Source organism: Manduca sexta, chromosome 9 (genome assembly GCF_014839805.1).
Source record: "Manduca sexta isolate Smith_Timp_Sample1 chromosome 9, JHU_Msex_v1.0, whole genome shotgun sequence".
In the NCBI taxonomy this organism is placed as follows: domain Eukaryota; kingdom Metazoa; phylum Arthropoda; class Insecta; order Lepidoptera; family Sphingidae; genus Manduca; species Manduca sexta.
In genome coordinates, this window is record NC_051123.1 from 2448833 (window position 1) to 2469064 (window position 20232).

The 20232-nt window shown below is 38.1% G+C and overlaps 2 protein-coding genes across 2 annotated transcripts; one reads left to right on the forward strand and one right to left on the reverse strand.

Moving 5' to 3' along the window:
• Window positions 1–515: 515 nt before the first annotated feature.
• Window positions 516–20212, forward strand: LOC115448911 (nose resistant to fluoxetine protein 6). The gene is made up of 12 exons (XM_030176535.2): window positions 516–680; window positions 3346–3485; window positions 4062–4374; window positions 12291–12402; window positions 12646–12733; window positions 14462–14637; window positions 15987–16172; window positions 16844–17023; window positions 18277–18427; window positions 18676–18853; window positions 19113–19255; window positions 19454–20212. The coding sequence occupies exons 1-12, from the start codon at window positions 617–619 to the stop codon at window positions 19559–19561; spliced, it is 1839 nt and encodes a 612-aa protein (XP_030032395.2). The 5' UTR covers window positions 516–616; the 3' UTR covers window positions 19562–20212.
• LOC115448914 (cytochrome P450 6B5) lies at window positions 7230–10825 on the reverse strand. Its single transcript, XM_030176538.2, has 2 exons — window positions 9428–10825; window positions 7230–7488 (listed from the first exon to the last, which is right to left on the reverse strand). The coding sequence occupies exons 1-2, from the start codon at window positions 10734–10736 to the stop codon at window positions 7325–7327; spliced, it is 1473 nt and encodes a 490-aa protein (XP_030032398.2). The 5' UTR covers window positions 10737–10825; the 3' UTR covers window positions 7230–7324.
• Window positions 20213–20232: the final 20 nt, after the last annotated feature.

A 20232-nucleotide genomic window follows, 5' to 3' on the forward strand; every position in this document is an offset into this window, starting at 1 on the left:
CGGTAGTTCCTGAGATTAACCATTACTGCCCCGCTCCTATTGGGTATAGCGTGATGATATATAGCCTATAGCACTCCAGGAATAAAGGGCTATCCAACGCAAAAAGAATTTTTCAGTTTGGACCGGTAGTTCCTGAGATTAGCCATTACTGCCCCGCTCCTATTGGGTATAGCGTGATGATATATAGCCTATAGCACTCCACGAACAAAGGGCTATCCAAAGCAAAAAGAATTTTTCAGTTTGGACCGGTAGTTCCTGAGATTAGCGCGTTCAAACAAACAAACAAACAAACAAACAAACAAACAAACAAACAAACAAACAAACAAACAAACAAACTCTTCAGCTTTATATAATAGTATAGATAATAAGTTTTCCCTTTCCTATTTTAATATTATCAAAAACGAACAAGCTCACGATCTTACAATCGCTATCCGCCGACAGTTCGACGCCTTCGCAACCCAATAAGCAATATAATATTTGTTGTAAAAGGACGTGCGCGCAAATTACCACCGTGCTCCCGCCGGAACGCGCGTCCGCTGCAACCGAAAATAAACCTTGAAAGTGTTTGAGACATTGTATCGAAGATTTAGATCTAATCGTGCGAAAGTTCGCAGTGATGTGGCGGCAATGTATACTGCTTACAGTAGTAATGGCTGTATCAACGGCAATTGAACTAACTGGTATGTTTCACGCTCTTAAACTTTGTGCGGTACTTTGAAATGTATAACTCTATCTTACAAATTATTTTGATTTCTGTTTTAATAACTGTCGAGAAAATTTATGTAAGTGATCATTGTAGTCCATGCACTTCCACACATATAAGTAGTCTAAACAGTGAGACGGAATAATAACTATGTACCTGAGCTTAGAGATATATGAAAAATTTACTTTGGTGGTATGTTATTTGTATCCGCTAGGATTGCAACCAGCGTACATAGACTGGTAGTCGAACAGATAATTATTTCTCGGCAGTCATACTCTATCTGGACTGCACACCACCCCTGAGTGCATTAGAGTAAATTTTTCGTATTCGTGCAAAAAAATTTGAATGGATATTATAAGCAACAAAGATTTTGGCGCGGAAATCTAGATGACTGTACGAAAGGCAAGAGTAATGCTATCTCTACACCAGTTTTCTGTACACCGGTCGAGCAAACTCATTCATCATCCAAACTAAGCTGTCTATTAATTAGAAACGATAATGTTATACTGAATCCCTAAAATTCATTTGAGCTAAATTTTCAATCATCATATAAATCTTTTCTTTTTCTAAAACTTTATTTAATAAATAAGTTTAGAAGTTTTAATCCACAAGATTATGCCAGCCTCAGTGTATTGTAAAATATAAAACTTATTCTTAATGATTTCTTATGCTTACGCGAATATTTAGACATTGTTATAAAACTATTTTTCGGATTAATTCACGGTTTTTTAAATTATATTTTCCCCCCGACGTTAATTTTACAATTATACAAAAAAATTTGCAAGATATTGCAACTTGGACTTTTCGGACCAACACCTGGGTGTGGCGCTTGATTATGAAGGCTGCAAAGTCTTTGAAACGTCGGGAGAAAATTATAATATAAGAAAATAGCGATAAAATCCGAAAAATAGTTTAATTTCCAAACTTATTCTTAAAACAAAACATGAACAAATTAGTAATAACAGTTATACAAGTAATGTCAAATAACAGTTATATAAGTAACTGTCTCACTGTTCATAGTTTATTGGATAAATCATTTTCATCTTTCAATTTAAAAAAACAGCCCTTAGATTGTGCAAAATATTCGATAGTCAACAAATAAGAAAACCCCTTTAAACGTCTCGCTGCAGCAGATCTAACTTGTGCTTTTTCATTACCTGCTGATATTATTAACAACATTTCCCTGGCGACTTTACCCGCGTAGTAGTAAATATTTTTTTAAATTAAAGTTCAATTAACCCATTGTGTATTTTTCCGTAATAACAGTGAGCTATAATAAAATATAGCGGCTATAGCCTAGTTGGGTGTGGAACGGACTGCCAAGACGAATGACCGCAGGTTCAAATCCCAAGGGCACACACCTCTGACTTTTCTAAAATCATGTGTGTATTCTTTGTGAATTTATCGTTCGCTTTAACGGTGAAGGAAAACATCGTGAGGAAACCTGCACATCTGAGAAGTTCTCTATAGGAATTTCGAAGGTGTGTGAAGTCTACCAATCCGCACTAGGCCAGCGTGGTGGACTAAGGCCTAATCCCTCTCAGTAGTAGAGGAGGCCCGTGCTCAGCAGTGGGCAAGTATATAATACAGGGCTGATAATTTTATATTATTATTATTATTATAATTATATTATTATTATTATAGTACGGATTGATAGACTTCACACACCCTCGAAATTCCTATAGAGAATTTCTCAGGTACACCGGTTTCCTTACGGCGTTTTCCTTCACCGGTAAAGAGAACGATATTTCACAAAGAATACACACATGATTATAGAAAAGTCAGAGGTGTGTGCTTTTGGGATTTGAACCTGCGGACATTCGTCTTGCCAGTCCGTTCCATACCCAACTAGGCTATCGCCACTTTATATCTATAATATAAAGAATGTAAATTATCTTTGGAATTCATTACTTTTTAATTAACAGTAATATAATAATAATACTATGGATCCGCTGTAATTAATTTACCTCAATCGACCAGACAGACTGATAATAGGAAGTATAAACGCTATGCAATTTACTAAAACAATAAGATTTCTCAATATACACTAGATTGTGACCCTAAGATAACGAGTAATTGAGCATGACTTTGAACCAGCGCCCCCGTATTTAACTCTTCGACAATACCTACAGAAGCTCACGCTTCATCCCTGTAGCGGTAGGTAGCGACATAGATGCACGCCGAGCTTTTTTCTGTGCTTTTATGTGATTATCTTTAAACTTATTATCATGTGGTTTTATTTAATAGAATTGGCAAGTAGTAATATTATTTAGCTAAATCCATTCTGTAACTTGCGAACTGTTGCTGCTCCTGCTGAATGATAAAATTTGTATCCGCCCGCATAGCGACCACTGTACACAAAGTGTAAAACGCATTATAATGATCCACGTAGCTGTGTCGCGTGTCGGGATGGCCTGTCATTGCGGTTTCCAAACAGGCCTGCGTAATTATAGCCACTGGCGTGAATTATCATCTCTGGTTAGCCGACGCTCTATCTGGACCCCACCTCACTTACCATTAGGTGCAGTGGGGTCACAACAGTGTCCACATAAAAAAAAAGTTTTACTTGCACGGGTATGGGTTTGCACCTATGTCAGTATGGAAAAAGGAGATGATTGGTTAATAAAATAAATGGTTGACAGACGAGCAGTACTACCAGATGCCGAAGCTGTTCCAGCTGGATGACTACGGGGAATGCCTTTCAAGCCGCCGCGGTGCCTTCTGCCTCGGCACCTTCGACCTGCTGCCTTACAAGAACGATAAACTCCTCGATATTGTCAAGGTGTGTACTTGTGGCTTTTCTTTCTTTGTTATTGTACTTTGTTGGCAAAGACCAGATAACTTATTAAGAAACGGGGGCATCCGATATTGAATGAGTCAAAGAAAAGAAGAATATATGAATTTTAATATTAAACATAAACCGTTGATTGTAACATCTCGTAAACTACGTAATAAGAAATCAACTAACTACTAGAACCTGGGTCCTCAACCTAGGCGTAATTACCCCCGCAGGGTAAGTCAACTATTTCACGGGGGTAACAAAGAACCTATTCATAGGATCGTAAAAAAAGTAACAGAGCTAACGAATTGTAAGGCTGTTGAACAATTTACGATTAATAAAGATGTTTGTTTTGATAACATTTTGAAGGCGGGGTAAAATTAGTTTACTACACAGATCACAGGGGTAACAATATCGAAAAGGTTAGGAACCACTGTACTAGACAATATAGATTCTAGTTCACTCTAAGGTTATAGGTCATGCTTAGCTGAACTTATCATGTTCGACACAAAAATAGTTAGAAGTATAATTTTCCGTCATCATAAAAAATCTATCAACTTCATAAAAATATGTTTTCAGCAATTCTCCGCAGATAAATTCCACTTCAACCACACACACATCCACCGCGGGTTCTGCCTCTCCCAACGATGTTCTCACCTCACCGACCTGTCCCTCAAGCCACGCTTCGAAAAGTGTGTGAATGAGGCCACGATCTCCCAATACGGGTTGGAGACCAACCTCACCAGGCTGGAGTACTGTAAGCTGGGCAGCCGGCCGCGCACCAGACCTGTGGATAGGCTGGACATGGCCTTCGCGTATTGCGTGGGTGTTATACTCCTGTGCAATATTGTTGGAACGGCTTATGATGTGCTCCGGAACCCTGAAAATAAACGTGAGTTGAGCTCTCTATTTGTCGGTTTTGAATTGTTTAATTTGGTTTTCATATAACAATATTTTTAAGGTTGACACTTGAGAGTTCATTCAAATAATTTGCTAAGCCCCAAAATTTTATATTCATATTTGTGACGTCTAGAAACTAGCTTATAACGTCTGCTTGGTGTCTTATTTCCTTCACTATTAATCCTAAAGACTCCATGCTATAAGCGACAATTCAATAGATAGTATACACCATAGAAAATAATAAACCGTATTTCGTTAACACAGAATAAATAAGATATATTTTATGTAGCTGCCTTTCCAAAATAGGACATCAAATTATTCTACCTCGCCATTTTTTATGCATTTTTATAATAAATCTAGATTCAGCGATAACTAAGTTGCTTCACGATTTCCTTTTACGATTAATCGTGGGATGATCGTTTCGAAAACATGACGGTATCGTTTGAAGATATTATACTTGAATTATGGATACATTATGAACAAACCGTTTATAAGATAGTTCTCTATACGAATTGCGAAGGCCTGTGTGAACATGAATACGCAAATACGCATTAAACCAGCGTGGATGACCAGAAGCCTAATTTTTCTCAATAGACAAGGCCAGCGTCCAAAATTTTGACTGTTTTTAATATAAATATGGGCATAAAACTACTAAACTCAGAGGTATCTAAAATACGTGTCAATGTACGCGTGTATTCAAGTTTGGCGCACCGTGTCAGGGACTGACTAAATAAGCCGTAAACTATTTAAGGTTTCAATTTAATGTATTTGCTTATATTAGATGTATGTAATAGGCGTAGGATCAAGTAGATCGTGAGATCGCTCCGGCCCATAAACTTGTACAATAACATGAATGGTGAATACAAAGCTTTTAAAAATAGGGATAACGAAAAAATGACTCCAAAAAATTAATAAACTTTATGTAAGGGTTATTAAAAAAATATTGAAAGACAATATATATAGTCTTCCAATTCATGTTTTTATGTTCCTATGCATAATATACTTCATGAAGGCGGTCCCTCGGTAACTCGGGAGCTCCTTTCATACAGTAGAGTGTAGAGTATAGACAAAACTATCTCGATCCTTTTTGTCGATTCACTGCAAAAATGGAATAATTAGAACACATATTTTAAGAAATCTTTAATTGTTTTTATAGGTTTTTGATTTCGCGATCGGATTAAATATTAAGATTGGGATCATTGAAAATGATCATAGATCTATATTGCAGCGCTGCTCTTTGATGTTACTATCTTATTTTTGTGCATATATGCCTGCATTACTCACACACTTTTTTGCCTATATATTAAGCGACATAATTCTGAGAAAGTTAGACGAATTCTAATGCGTACACAACGTAAAAGCTTACTACAAATTGATCTTATAAACAATATTTATAAGATTAATTTATAATTTATAGTTTTAAAAATATCTTAAACATTTATTTGTATTAAGCATTTATGCCTTTCCAATGCAGTTTTGAACGCGGCACAATTTCTTTGAACAATTTCGTTTTGTTTATAGTTAGTTATGCATAACATTTACATGTGGGTCAGTCGCACTCGACAACCTTCACCTTGGCGCTGTTTGCGATCAACATACACTTAGGGCCTACATTCAAAGAGCTAAACTAACCGAAAAGGCGCAGAATGTAGATTTAGGCAATAAATAGATGGAAATGTAACAGCGCGTAGAGTGTTTTATGCTTTTAGTTACTAAACTAGAGCAATACGAGGCGGGCAACTGTCACAACTTACGGGTACACAAATGTGAGCCACGGCACCTGGTGGTGGAGGTCTAATAAAATAACAACTGCAGATGATTACCCCTTGACAGTCGACGCAATCATAATGCCTACCTGTTGGAATCGGGCATACCCGGAACTGGCGGGAATGCATAAAAAGATTAATGAATGAGGAGGAAGCGCGAGAAGTATGCCAGAATCGTGCAAAGTGGCAATCCATCATCTCTGCCTACCCCTATGGCATAGAGGCGTGATATGTATGTATGTTTGTATGATCCTGTAACGCGGCACATTTACATGAGCCACTTATGTTGTGTACCTATAGTATAGTAGCTCGGAGTCTGAAATTTGTGCCCGATATGGCGATGGGATCGCTCCCTATCACATCATGTGACGGAATACATAATGTATAATGGAAAGTGGGTTCACCAGTTGCGCCACTGCCTACCCTTTAGAGGATAAAGGCGTGTGTGAGAGTCTGTGTATGTATTGAACCAATATAAAATGTGTTGAATTCGAACTCACTTCAATGTCGCCATGCAGACGGGCGTTATCTCGAGAGCTAATAGTGTTTTATTTAAAGTGGTTGATTAATAATGAAGTGCCGACATTGCGCAATGTTATACTGCACAAAGCTTTACACGTGGTTCCTTAATTACCGTCCTTAAGTAAGAAATATCACGGTAAGTATCACCTACTTGGAGATAATATAATAATTGTTTACTAACGGACACCAATAATCATGTATCAAGTGACGCAGTTGCTCGCTCACTGTACTTTTTGTACAAGCATGGAGAAGTGATTCTACTGCATCCCGTGGTAAGCAGACTGGCGTCCAGATACTGCATTAGTCCATGGGTAGTGGGCAGGTACCGCTTGTTAACAAACTTAGGCAAAAATGAAAAGACTGACGGCAGATGAATACCCTTCACCAGTTTACACAATCATGCCGATATGTTTGAACGGGGTATACACAGGCTGATACCGGAACGCGACTCTCTGGCTGATTTTAATTCATATGTGTAGGGTGCTCGTTACCACGGATACAAATTGTAACCTAGTACCAGTACTTGCTATAAAATTATTGTATAATCAAAACAATAATAGATAACTAAGCAAATACAATTTATTAAAAAGAAATTTATAATATAAAACTACAAAATACATAAAAAAATAGCAAAACAATATGTTAAACGGAATTTTAGTTATTATTTCTTCGTATAAGCTTGTAAGTAGCATTAGTATCGCGCAGACTGAAGGAACTACGCTCGAACCGCTCTGGCCTGTAGACCTTCTCCTCCAGGGTGTACTTCCGCAGAAGCCACGCCAGGCACGCCTTTAGCTGCAGCCGCGCGAACCGCATACCTTGAAACAGAGGTACATTAACATGACTAGACTTCACATATCGTGTCAGGCAAAGTGATATTGTGATCAGCCTCTGAATATCCGGCCGGCATAATTGTGTCAACTGCCGAGGGGTAATCATCTCTCGTCAGTCGATACTCTATTGGACCGCACTCCACTTACCATCAGGGTCAGGGGGTCACTATGCTGTAGTCGTATAAAAAAATGGATTTTGCTAATAAGCATCAGCCTGGAGTGTAGAATTTGAGCCCGATATGCTCGCTTCCTATCACACCGTGGGAAGAACACATGGCGGAAAAAGGATGTACTAGTTGCGACTCTGCCTACCCCTCCGGAGATAACAATCATAAGTGTGTGTAAACTTAACATTTAATATCTCAGAGTGACGAGCGCAATGTAATATTATAACTATTTATGGATACAGTGTTACTATTTATGTGTAGTCGTCATAATATTAGGTAGCTCAGCTTACTGGTCTCCAGTGACGAGGGGTGAATTTTTTTAAAAAGCAACCCGACACAACATAATAGTACTTATGCATAAATGCGGTTTAAATCCTTATAATGATAATTACATTTTGTATAAATTACGAAAGGGAAGCCTATAGGAATCGGGTTATACGGATCCTTCACCGCTTCTCGTCTTCTCGTTCGATTATAATAAAAAATGTGTTTTCTAGTTCAGTCCATTTTTTTATATGTTATGCATATGTACTGACAGCTGAATTAGCCTGCCCAAAATCTTATTGTGTTAATCCAAATGTCATTAATAAAGCCGTTTTAATTACTTAAGCATGTTTATCAATATGCTATTTTAACCGACTTCAAAAAAGCAGGAGGTTATCGATTATTTTTCTTTTTTTAGATAAATAATTATATTATATCTACCAAGAGATAAGTGGGCATTGACCTTAAAATTGACTGAGGAAGACAAAAGTAAGATAACAACAAAATGAAAAGAAATTCTTCTAACATTACTATGCGTAATGTGAAAGCTTGTGAAGGTATTTGGTGTTTGAGAGTATTTCTCAAAATAAATGTACCTACTACGTAACGAAATAGTTTGTGTGTAATATTTTAAAGGTTCTTTTTGGTTCAGCTGTTATTTTTGTCTTCAGTCTAAATATTATTTAATAAAACGTATGTATTAAGACGAACAAAAAGAAAGACAGATGAAGAACATTTCGTAACAACATGTCATAAAAACTATTTCGTTACATACATTTGTTTTGAGAAATACTCTTGAAATAAATACAAATTGATTTGAGTCTTTAACATATATCGACTGAGTCCTGGAGTAGCATATATAGTAAATTTTTATCCGGGAAAGAAATTTCACCCGGGTGACCCAGGCAAGGCCGCATCATGCTTACCACTTATCTAGTCACTAATTAAGTAAAGTAAATAACTAAATATAAATACCCTGGTGACGTAATACATTGCAGTGTGAGTCATTAACTACTTAGTAAGTCATTACAATTTATGGAACGCATTGCACAATATTCTTGATGTTATTCACACATTGAAGCGAAACCACGCAATCATTTAGTAATGGTGTTTCGAAATAAACTAAATAAAATTGCAATAGTTTTTATATAGATCAAAAATCTCCCAAGATTGAGTCTTGACCCAAGTTAGGTTAGGTTAGGTCCACTCACGGGCTGGCAGACGAGGCTCAGGCGACCCACTCTCGGCTGTACAAACTTTATAATAATAGTATAGATAGATATAAGGATAAATATTACTCAATCACGCCAGAACGGCTGAACGAATCTGAATAAAATTTAACACAGAGATAGATTATACCTTACCTTTTATTCAGAAAAATCTTTTTCATGCGAGCAGAGCCGCGAGCAAAAGCTAGTATTAAATATATATTTTCAAATTAATGAATGCGATCAATGACATGTAATAGTTATCTTTTTTAAATAAATACATACCAATACAAATACGATTCCCACCGCCAAACGCCATAAAACTGTAGTTATGCATCTTCTGTACGTTCTCCGGTGAAAACCTCTCGGGATCAAACACTTCAGGGTTTGGGAACAGCTTCTCATCTCTATGAATCGCGTATATCGGGATTACTACACCAGTGTCTTTCTCTATCTTAAGTTTGTTGCTCGGCAGCTCAGTGTTTCTGGTACAGATCCTTTGGAGTTGACCGACAGGAGGGTATTTTCGCATCGCTTCATTCACTACCATGTCCAGGTACTGCAGTTTGTCCATATCTTCATAGCTGATTGCAGTTTTGCCGTCTTTGAAAACTTCGTCTATATTGTTGTGCAGTTTTGCCAGAATAGTTGGATGTCCAGCCAGTTCTAGAAGACTAAAATGTAAGGCATTTGCTGTAGTATCAGCTCCTGCTATGAAGAAAAAGAATGCTTGAGCAGCGAGCACTTCGTCAGTTGGTTCCAACTCATATTCTGTAGTGGAATCCTTCATTGTTCCGTTTTTCTGCAGTTCCAAACACAAATCGATGAAATCATTCCTTTTCTCAGCTTTACGACGGGCCTCAAAAACGCTTTTCACCGCTCCGATGAAGAATTCTTCATGTTCACTAAAGAACCTCAGCTGCAACGTCTTGTACAACCAGGGAAAGGCGTTGCTGGTCAGGAATTTCAGATTTGTTGAGAATGATGGCGTGAGTGCTTTCCACGCCATGATCACGAAAGGAGACTCCATTGCTTTTTTGCCTCCTATGTCTATCCCGAACACTGCTGCTCCTATAGACGCCGCTGTGAACGTGTACAACATATCAAAAGGCTTCTTCATCAACGTTTCGTCACTTTCGATCAAATCAACAAAATCTTTAGCGCATTTCTCTATACTAAGAAACATGGTTTTCAGTCGTATGCTCGTAAAAACTGGGGTCAGTTTCGTCCGTAAGAGCTTCCAACGCGGATACTCGTCGATGAACAAAATATTGTCTCCGAGGATATCAGACTTGTTAACAGTTAGTCCGCGCTTGTAGAAACTTTGGAAGTCACCGGCCATGACAGCCTGGATGTCGTCCAGATTCTTCAGCATCAGAGATGGGATAGAACCGAGGTATACTCCGATCTGTTCGTCGTCATACTTATCGTATATCTCTTTGTAATACTCTGGCAAAGAGCGATCGCCAAAAGTGAATTTCCAAAGGCTGCCTTCTACTTCGGTAATTCCTCTACTCCGCCAGTAGTTCCTCTTCTTTAGTATGTATATTAGTGTAAATATGAAACACAAGAACATTAACACTTGCAACAACATTGTGCAATAACTTACAGTATTGATTGACGTGTTAACTTCTCGAGTATTGTTTACCAAATGATCATTAACAAGTAATGTACTGTTATTAGTATAAAGCGCTCAGTTGTTATCGATAATTAAGTGTACTCTCCAGTGATAATGTCACTGTCGATAGTTCTATTTGTATCGATATATAAACACTTAACTAGATTTGGAAAAATAATCTATTACATTGTTGCAAAGTTCTGAAGGTACTTTTTTTAATATTATTTTACCAGAGTCTTATTCCTGGTCGTTTTTACCGGCCTCGATTTGGTATGATAAGTCGACGGGGTAGCACCAACCTTGCATCTTCAATGACTGCTACTTATTTATTTCACATAATTGTTAATGCCAATGATGATGAATTGTTAATAAATTCATAGATCATAACCGTGAGTAGGTTTCGGTCGTACTTGTCAGAGCATACATGTATGTTCGCCTAAAGATACCAGCGTCAAGAATTAGGGTCCGACATACTTCCAAATATTTTCTTTCGGTATAGTAAATTGATCCGTGTATCAATACAAATAAGGGGCACAATTGCTTTGACAAATAAAATACTCTAACACTTGAAGTGTACAAATATTTTCAAGTATTTTGTTTCTGTATAGAATATAGATCCGTGTTCAATATATATAAGTGAAACGTCAATAAAAGGGGTTGATCAACGACAGACTGATTTATTGCTTTACTTACTACTTTCCGCCACCGTAATATCGTTATGCGCAGTCGGTACAATACGCAGCACAATCGGTTTACAAATTAAGTACTTCTAATAATTGGGCCCTTGTTCATTCGGTACGTTGAATAAGAACCATAATTGCATATGAAGACGACGACGCCTGAGTGCGGTCGTTCATCTCGTGAGGAAATAGCCGAAAGAAATAGTTCTAAGTCTTGGAAGTATTTCAGGTCGGCACTTGATCAGCGTAGGTACATGCAAGTTAATACCTGGGGTAAAAACATGGTCGCGTAAATATGCACCATCCTTGAGTATAGAATTGATCGCAAATCATCATATATAGCATGTGGAATCCCACTGCTGGATTTAGGCCCCTTTTATACCATATCAGCTTTCCCGGTCGAGCTAGTCGCATCTAGGTTCTACCCGCGATTTTTACAATGTCGTCAACCCATCTTGCCGTAGGACGGCTCAAGCGGTATTTGCCTTGTCTTGGCCACTACTCAGTCAGCGCCTTACTCCACCTCTCATCACGTCGTCCAGCCACATGGCCTGCGCATCTATATTTAAATCCGGTAACGAATTGGCCAATATTTGGAGCTTTTGTTTGTCGTCGGATGAAAATAAAATCCAAGATTCATATTATGGGATACAGAAAGATCTTTTAGACCCATCACACTCAAACATTTATTTGAGTGTGATGGGTTGATGTTTGAGTATGATGAATTGTAGGGTGCGAACTTATGTTATTAGCATATATTTATTTGCTAATAACATAAGTTCGCACCCTACAGTTCACCCGTTCATTTTTTTTTAGTTTTTACGTTTCGTTAAATCTCATACATTTCCAGCCAACCGCTACCTGCTGACGTGGTCGCTGGTGACGAACTGGAGACGCTTGACAGCTGACTATGACGATGGAGATCCGAGGCTAGCAGCGCTGAAACCCGTCCAGGGGATGAAGTGAGTCTCTCAGTAACCCTATAGCGAATCAGCTTTACTTTGCCTTGTTCAGCGTCTAACGTGCATGCATTAAAAGGAGATTTATGAGGAAATTTCTACCGCTTTGCCAATACAATTGCTGATTTAATAACTATTTCTTAAATTTTCAATCTGGAGCAAAAATGGTGCTTGCAAACTTCTTAGTTGCTAAAATAGACAAATTCGTGGTACAGTTTTGTAATGAAAAATGTTTTGTCTTAACAGGGCTATCACGTTAATATTGATAATGATGGCGCATTCAGTGCTTTCGTACTACACGACCTACTTGCACAACCCGCACTTCCTCGAAAAAGTAAGTATTATGTAACTAAGGACTTTGATGGATTCCCCTTATTCATATTTAGTGTGATTGGTACTTTACATTGCAAAGCTTTTTTATAGTATAGTGATCTCTAACGCGCATACACTTACATGTGACCATAAGAATCATGATCATAATCATTATAATCAATCTCTCGTAAGCAAATGGACTTGAGCATTCGTTTCATACGTTTACGGGCGCGATATTGAAAGAATTACATTCGACAAAATATAATATGTTATCTTTACTTTCCAAAAGAACTAAAAGAAAGGCTACCAACTTCAATACATTAAGAGTTCATTCTGCGTAGATCAGACCGTCAACAGCTAAAAAGTTAAAAAGAGATTTTATATGTTTTGTAAAATGTAGAAATATATTGTAATGTTGACTTTTCGGACAGCCAACACCTCAGAACCCCTCATAGTCCAAAGGCTAATATTGTTGTGTATCAATATTAGCCAATCACAACGGCCGTATGTGTACGCACTGCGAAGGCTGCCATGCCGTCAGCACTGAGAAACAGACTTGTTATCACAGTTTTGCCGTCCTTAGATAAAAAAAACTTCTATGAATACGGGCCTAAGACTTATGGTTACAAAACTATATATTAAAAACTTATAACCGAGCATATATTTTTGTAAAATAAATAACAGCCCACCAAACCCAAAATTTTAGGTAAAACCCGCAAAATTAAATTGCGGTTAATGCTTCAGTATACAAGAAATATTATAACAGAGAGTCCAAAATTGGTTTCAGTCGACTATATTGTGCCGATAAGAAAATTTATTAGTACTTCTTAGACCATATTAAACTTAAATTACATAGAATTAACATATTTAGCGCGTTTATTTCACAAATTAAGTCTAATCTAGTCATGTCAACTAGCATAATGACATTGTCCACGTGTTGTTTTTAATATATTGTTAATTTGTAACACCTACTAGCTATTGCATATGATTCCGCCAGCTTAAGCATCGCACAGACGCAATAAACTTGTTACCAAAACATTACGCTACTGTGAAACTGATGTTTCTGCAGCAAACGTGACAGCGTTAATGCGACGCTTTATACTAGACCAATGAGATGATAGATACCCATATACACTCACGACGTTTACACCCAAAGAGATAGGCAAAGGTGTAACTAGTTACATGATGTGGTAGCGGCGACCATATCACTAAATCATATTTCAGAAACCCAATATCACCTTACTCGGCACGGAGGTCAAACCCGAGCGCTCAGCACGGCAGTCATATTTAATAAATGTTACATGTTTTTTTATACGGGCAAGGAAAGAGTTGCCTCCCTACACCTGATGGTAAACTGAATAGGGTTCATATAAATTGTCGTTTGCTGAGAGTAAGCTGGACAGTAAATTATACGGATCTGTTTCAAACCGGATATCGTCATCATTATCATCATCATCGACTACATAAAGTCCACGGCTGAACATAGGCCTCCTCCAAAGATTTCCAGACGGACTTGCCAAAAGCGGCCTGCGTCCAACGTGTCCCTGCGCTCTTTATCAAGTCGTCGGTCCTCCTTGCAGGTGGACGTCAAACGCTGCGCTTGCTTAAACCGGATATACACAGGCTGATTCCGGAACGCGTATCACTTGGGCCACGATAGCCGGCTTTACACCTTACGGTGTTCGCTATCCGGGCGGATATAAATATCCTACCACCAGCAAAATTATTCATTTAAATTTACTGTCCCCAGGCCGGCCACCATCTCCTCTCGTCGTACTTTCAGAACGGCTCGTGTATAGTCCACACCTTCATCATGGTGTCCAACTTCCTCCTGGCGTACAACATACTACTGCACTCGGACGCCAACCCCAAGAAGCAGCTGGGGTTGAGGATACTGCCGCAGGTGTTGATGCATCGGATTGTTAGGTGAGATGTTTTATTAAAAGACGAGACGAGCAAGTAGCTCGCGTAATGGTGAGCGTCGCGATTATCTAGAACAGTGCCAACTGCAGAACTGAATTATTAAGCACTACGTACTATATACCTAAGTTTAAACTACAAAGTTCAAGCAGCAATATGTTGCGCAAAAAAGTCCAGATGCATTTACAATTATGCGGTTTCAATAACTCTATGACAAATGCACCTCGTCGACATTACCTGCAAACATTACAATTTGGAGAAGTAATACTATAATACACGGGTTGGTCCCACAAAGCAACATAGTTACGTGGGCCCCGTGATTTGAATACCTTGTACACCTTTTAATTAGAGCAGTAATGTTAACTGCTTACTTAATGTTCCTATAAAGTTTGTACGGAACCCTCGGTCCGAGTCTCTAACTCGCGCTCGTGCGTTTTTTTAAATATAGAGCAAACAATAAATAAAGCGAAGTCAACATAAACCGGTTTTCACCGGTAAATATGCCACTAATTCGAACACCAAACCAATGAAAGAATCAGCAAGTATTACGGTAACCTCAGAAGGTAAACCACCGATCAACTGATATTATCCCAATGTCAAGTCGAGGTAATGTCGGTCAAACCAACTGATTATCTCGTCAGGGGATTTGCTCTCTTGAATTATCCGAACTTGGCCTTGTTAATAGTATTATATTAACTAATTAATGACGTAGCAAGTAATGGACTGAGCGCTCCTGAGTTCGTTTTCTCAGTTGGAGATTTCTGCAGGTTTATTTTTAATTTTGTCTCTTATTAGAGACTGAAGAGGAGCTAGAGTAAAAGTAAAGACAAAGCTAAATCATTTCTGTAACATCAATAGTATAGCTGCTATAAATGGAACCCCTACTAACATGAAAAAAATATGTAAATCTGGATATTAAGTTATAGGCGTTGACCTCATAACTATTAAAATTAATTGTACACGGGCAAATTACTGCGTCGTATCAAACTTTGAGTATATATTTTCCGGCGACCTTTATAAGTTTTCAATACACAAGCAACCTTGTATATACGACAAAGATTCAGGGCCTCCTGAAAACAGAGTCTCGTGGTGTATCGTCAAGCAACTCTACTATTGCACCATTGTAAAACATATAACACTAGGCTACTACTGAAAAAAAAAACAAGAGGATGGAAGCTTTGATACTCAAAAAACGTTATATTTTTATGTTTCAGTATGTATTTCTTCTAGCACTAATAATTCAAAGTATTCGGTGGCATTTCTAGCAATCACAATATAACATGAGTATGAGTTAGCTATCAGACGAGTAGTTCGGATCTCATCTCCACAGATGATAAAATGATAAAATCTTCCAGGATAACCCCAGTGTATCTGTTCGTGCTCGGCGTGGCGACCACCTGGTGGTCACACTTCGGCGATGGGCCGATGTGGTCACCACTGATAGAAGGCGAGTGCCACCGCTGCCGGGAGAAGTGGTGGGCACAGCTGCTCTACATCAACAACTTCTACCGGCCTGACTTCAAGTGCCTCATACACACCTGGTATGGCACCGCGCAAACACTATTAACCATCTGGCAATATTGTAGAGCAATGTAATTATCACACGAGTATATACTTGTGTAACACTGTATAATGTAGTAATTCCATAATTGCAATCAATTCACCTAGTTAAGGTACTGTCAACTATGATTAAAAATAAAAAAAGCATGACTATCGCTTACTTAATAATACCCTCGCCTGTCTCTAAATAATAGCAACATAACCCTGAAATTAGACTGCTATTACAATTACACTGAAAAACCTGAAAAACACACGTAGCATATGTTTTCAGTGGGTACCTACCGCTGAAATGAAAGAAATAGGAAGGTTATTTGGACTGACGCACAACTTAATATACGCATCATAATTGTAAGCTATTACTTCGCGTTGTTTTTCTGTGAGACAGAAGTGCCTATAAATGCCTACAATAATGCTGAATTCCATTGTGTCTACAGTTTGACTCTACCCATTTACAAAGGCGTTACAGTCGCCAAGACTTTATCATCTTGTTGCGAAAACAACACTACATTACTACGAAACTTAGTTGTTTCAGCAACAGTAAAGTTATGATAGTGTACCGTTTCTGAGCAAAATGTTGGCAACGCTTACGCGACGCTTTCTTATCGCGGACCACTAAGGATCCAATACTATTTCTTCTTTGAACTGCTTGCAGGTTTCTAGCAGTAGACATGCAGCTGTACGTAGTATGCGCGATGCTGGTATTAGCCCTGGGCCGGCGTCCGAAGCTGGCGCTGCGAGTGTTGGCGACCCTGCTGGCGTGCTCGGTGCTCGCCAACCTCGCCATCATCGTTAACTGGCAACTCAGGCCGATGGTTACACTTATGTTCCCCGAGTAAGTGTTAAGCCCATTCTGGTATTACAGATGGTTAAAAATAAAAACTACAAAATATTGCTGTCAGAAATTATGCTCTAAAGTAAGTATTCCTCACCTTCGATGTCGGTTCCTTAAAAGCGATGCTAGGGCAGAACATAAATTATTTGTTAAAACTATTACCTACCCTTTCTGAGTTCGGTATAGTCGGGTAAAAAGGAGAGCTCAAAAATATTAATGAGGGATATTGTGCTAATTTGAATACAGAACTATTAATGATTTAAAAATATTTTGTACTGTTATCGTAGTATTGTAAAACCAACTCAAAAACTAGAAATGTTACGAAAATATGTGATAAAAACATTAACATTTATCTAAATTCATGCGAGATATTTATAGGCCTATATTAGAATATTTTGGCACCAAAATCGTTATAATATGTTAAAAAAAAACTGGTTGTACCGTCCAAGAGCAAATTTCTCGAAAAATAATGCAAATTTTTGGATTTATGCACAATTTGGAGTGTTTAGATAATTACGCATTATATATACGGTCACAATGCCTATTAATCTTGGGCAATCTTACAAAATGTTATGTAAATAATATATTTTTCATATTATAATTAACATAATATAATGTGGATGAATATTAACTTTTATGTGCACGTGCAAAAACACGTGAGGCTTTGTGAATAGTAGTCATTTTGAAAATATTATATATGCCTACAGAATGAATGTTTTGTATTGATCTGAATCGTCTCACAGAAAGTGACAACTTGTTTCCTAAACTGAATGATTGTTGAACTCCTAATCATTTCCACCCTCTTCCTACACCTTAGCATTAAATCAAATAGTACTTCCATCAACCACAGTTCCTTGTGGTTGTCCATAAATTTTAAAGATTTTTCAACATTAAGTGAGACACTTGTTCGTTTCCTACAAAAACAGAGGGACACGACGCCTTTATCCTGGAAAGGATAGGCAGAGATGCAACCAGGGCACCCATTTTGCGCTACGAGTGTTCCGCCTTGCACCCATGTTGTAATAGGGGACAGGTCTATCGCCACATCGGGCACTAATTCTAGACTCTAGGCTGACATTGAACGAACTTAATATCACTTTGTCTGACGTGGGATTTGAACTCGGTACCTTTCAAGCAGTGTCATACCCCCACGCAATATAACTACGCCACCAAGGCAGTCGAGAGGTTCATTCTAGGCTATACTATAAAAATATCTCTGATAACTATCATCCATTATATCGCTGTTATTCTAGATACATGCGGCTGCAATTCGAAGGCGAGCCCTCGTTCAAGTGGCTGTACTCCGCGCCGTGGGACAGTCTGCCGGCAGCTCTGATCGGACTCTTTGTCGCGTTCCTCCACTTCACGCTGCAGAAGAGTGGCTGCAAGCCTGACCAATACTTGGTACGTGTGTTTGTAAAGTGAGAGTTGGTTGTCACACTTTTTTTTTTTTGTAAGTGCTTTAGTACTAACAGTTATGAGAAAACCTTCAGCCATTAGCTTTTGATTGTTTGAATTAGGTTAAATTAGCTATAGCTACAATTGTATTTATTTGTATTATGTTTATCAAATTAATATAAATCTATGCAGCAGTTTCTGTGTCGACCGTTTACTGCTAAAATTTCAAGATCCAAACTTTTGTAACATTTTAGGTGATCCGCATCCTGTACCGTGTGACCATCCCGTTGATGTTCCTGTGGGTGCTAAGCGGTTTTTGGATGAAGCGCGCGTCGGCGCCGTGGCTGGTGTGGTTGTACGCGTCGCTGGACCGGCCCGTCTTTATCTCGCTCACCGCCTTTGCCATGTTCTGCTTCTTTAATAAAGTTGATAGTAAGTTTATAGGCCCACACGTTGTCTAAGAGAAACGATAGAGATGTATAGACATTACTACGAAAATGATATCAAAACTAATTAGTTTCTAGAATGGTAACATCTACCACGTTGCCGCAAAAGAGCAGTAGGTAATCAATTATTATGTTCTGGTTGAAAACATTGTAACCAATGCGATTTCTAGCTATTATTATTGAGCATTTTGATGTAATATAGTGTCGCAATTAGTTTTCCCACAAAAGCGTGTTTTGTCCCCCAGGTCTAGTATGGCGGTTCCTGTCGTGGCGCGGCTGGGAGATCCTGGGCCGCATGTCGCTGTCGGTGTACTTGCTGCACTGGCTCTACGCGCTCACGCAGCTAGCTCTGCGCGCGCACGCCTCGCCCGCCTCCTTGCACGAGATCGTGAGTCTTACCACTCTACTCTTAAAGCTTAGTTTACCAAGAAAGCTTATACAATTTCACTTTTTTACTTAGGCTTTAGGAGGCCTAAAAATATTAAAGGTAAATACTTAGGTACTCTTTGCAACGTAAGGAAAAGAAGAAATTAGAATATTTGTTGTGTAACATCTTAAAGCATTGTTAAAATATATATCTTTTCAGGGCGGGCACTGGCTGTGGACGATATTCGTAACGTACTTCACTGCGGTGCCTCTACATCTGTTGGTAGAGCTTCCCATGCAGAAATTCCTCCAGACGCTCCTCTCATAAAAAAAGTTTTTTTAGACTAAGGAAGTAAAGTACAACCTGGGAAGCATTTCAACTTAGATAGGTAGAATTATGGTGTTGTTTATTATAATTAAATAAATGGTAGAGTTTAATAGGTAATTAATACAAACACGGCTTGACTCGTAACTGCACTCGCCATCTTAGATGTAAAGTCACATAATGCCCAGTAACTACTGACTGGTAGGTACCTCTCCAGATAATTAACTTTACTTAGTATATATTTTTTAAATTAATGAAAATAACTAAACATGTTTGCATAAAATTACTAATTGTATAAAATAAAGTGTTTGTGTGGTAGAAATACGTTCGTTGTTAAGGTGAAACCAGCTGTGATAAATTATTTAAAATGTATGAGAAACGTCGATTACTAAAGATGTAACATAAGACAACAATAAAAAATATTAAAAACAATTTTAAATAAAACGTGGGATTTTATTTTATTATATCCTTAATTATTTATGAACAGTTCAAAGAGATAGAGTCGGATAAGCTTCGGTAATGAATTACGTTTAATACTTACTTGAAACCAATTATATTTTTATAACCTAAATTATGTACTTAAATAATAATATCGTCTTTGTAGGTGGAGAAATAAATATATTCAAATAATATATATTTTGTTGTAGAAAAAGTAAATAATTAAATAATAAAAT

Coding starts and splice junctions, on each gene's coding strand:
- LOC115448911 (XM_030176535.2), top strand. CDS start 617: ATGTGGCGGCAATGTATACTGCTTACAGTAGTAATGGCTGTATCAACG. Junction 18,428..18,675: donor GCAAGCCTGACCAATACTTG/GTACGTGTGTTT, acceptor GTAACATTTTAG/GTGATCCGCATCCTGTACCG. Junction 18,854..19,112: donor CTTCTTTAATAAAGTTGATA/GTAAGTTTATAG, acceptor TTTGTCCCCCAG/GTCTAGTATGGCGGTTCCTG.
- LOC115448914 (XM_030176538.2), bottom strand. CDS start 10,736: ATGTTGTTGCAAGTGTTAATGTTCTTGTGTTTCATATTTACACTAATA. Junction 7,489..9,427: donor TGGGAATCGTATTTGTATTG/GTATGTATTTAT, acceptor CTCTGTTTCAAG/GTATGCGGTTCGCGCGGCTG.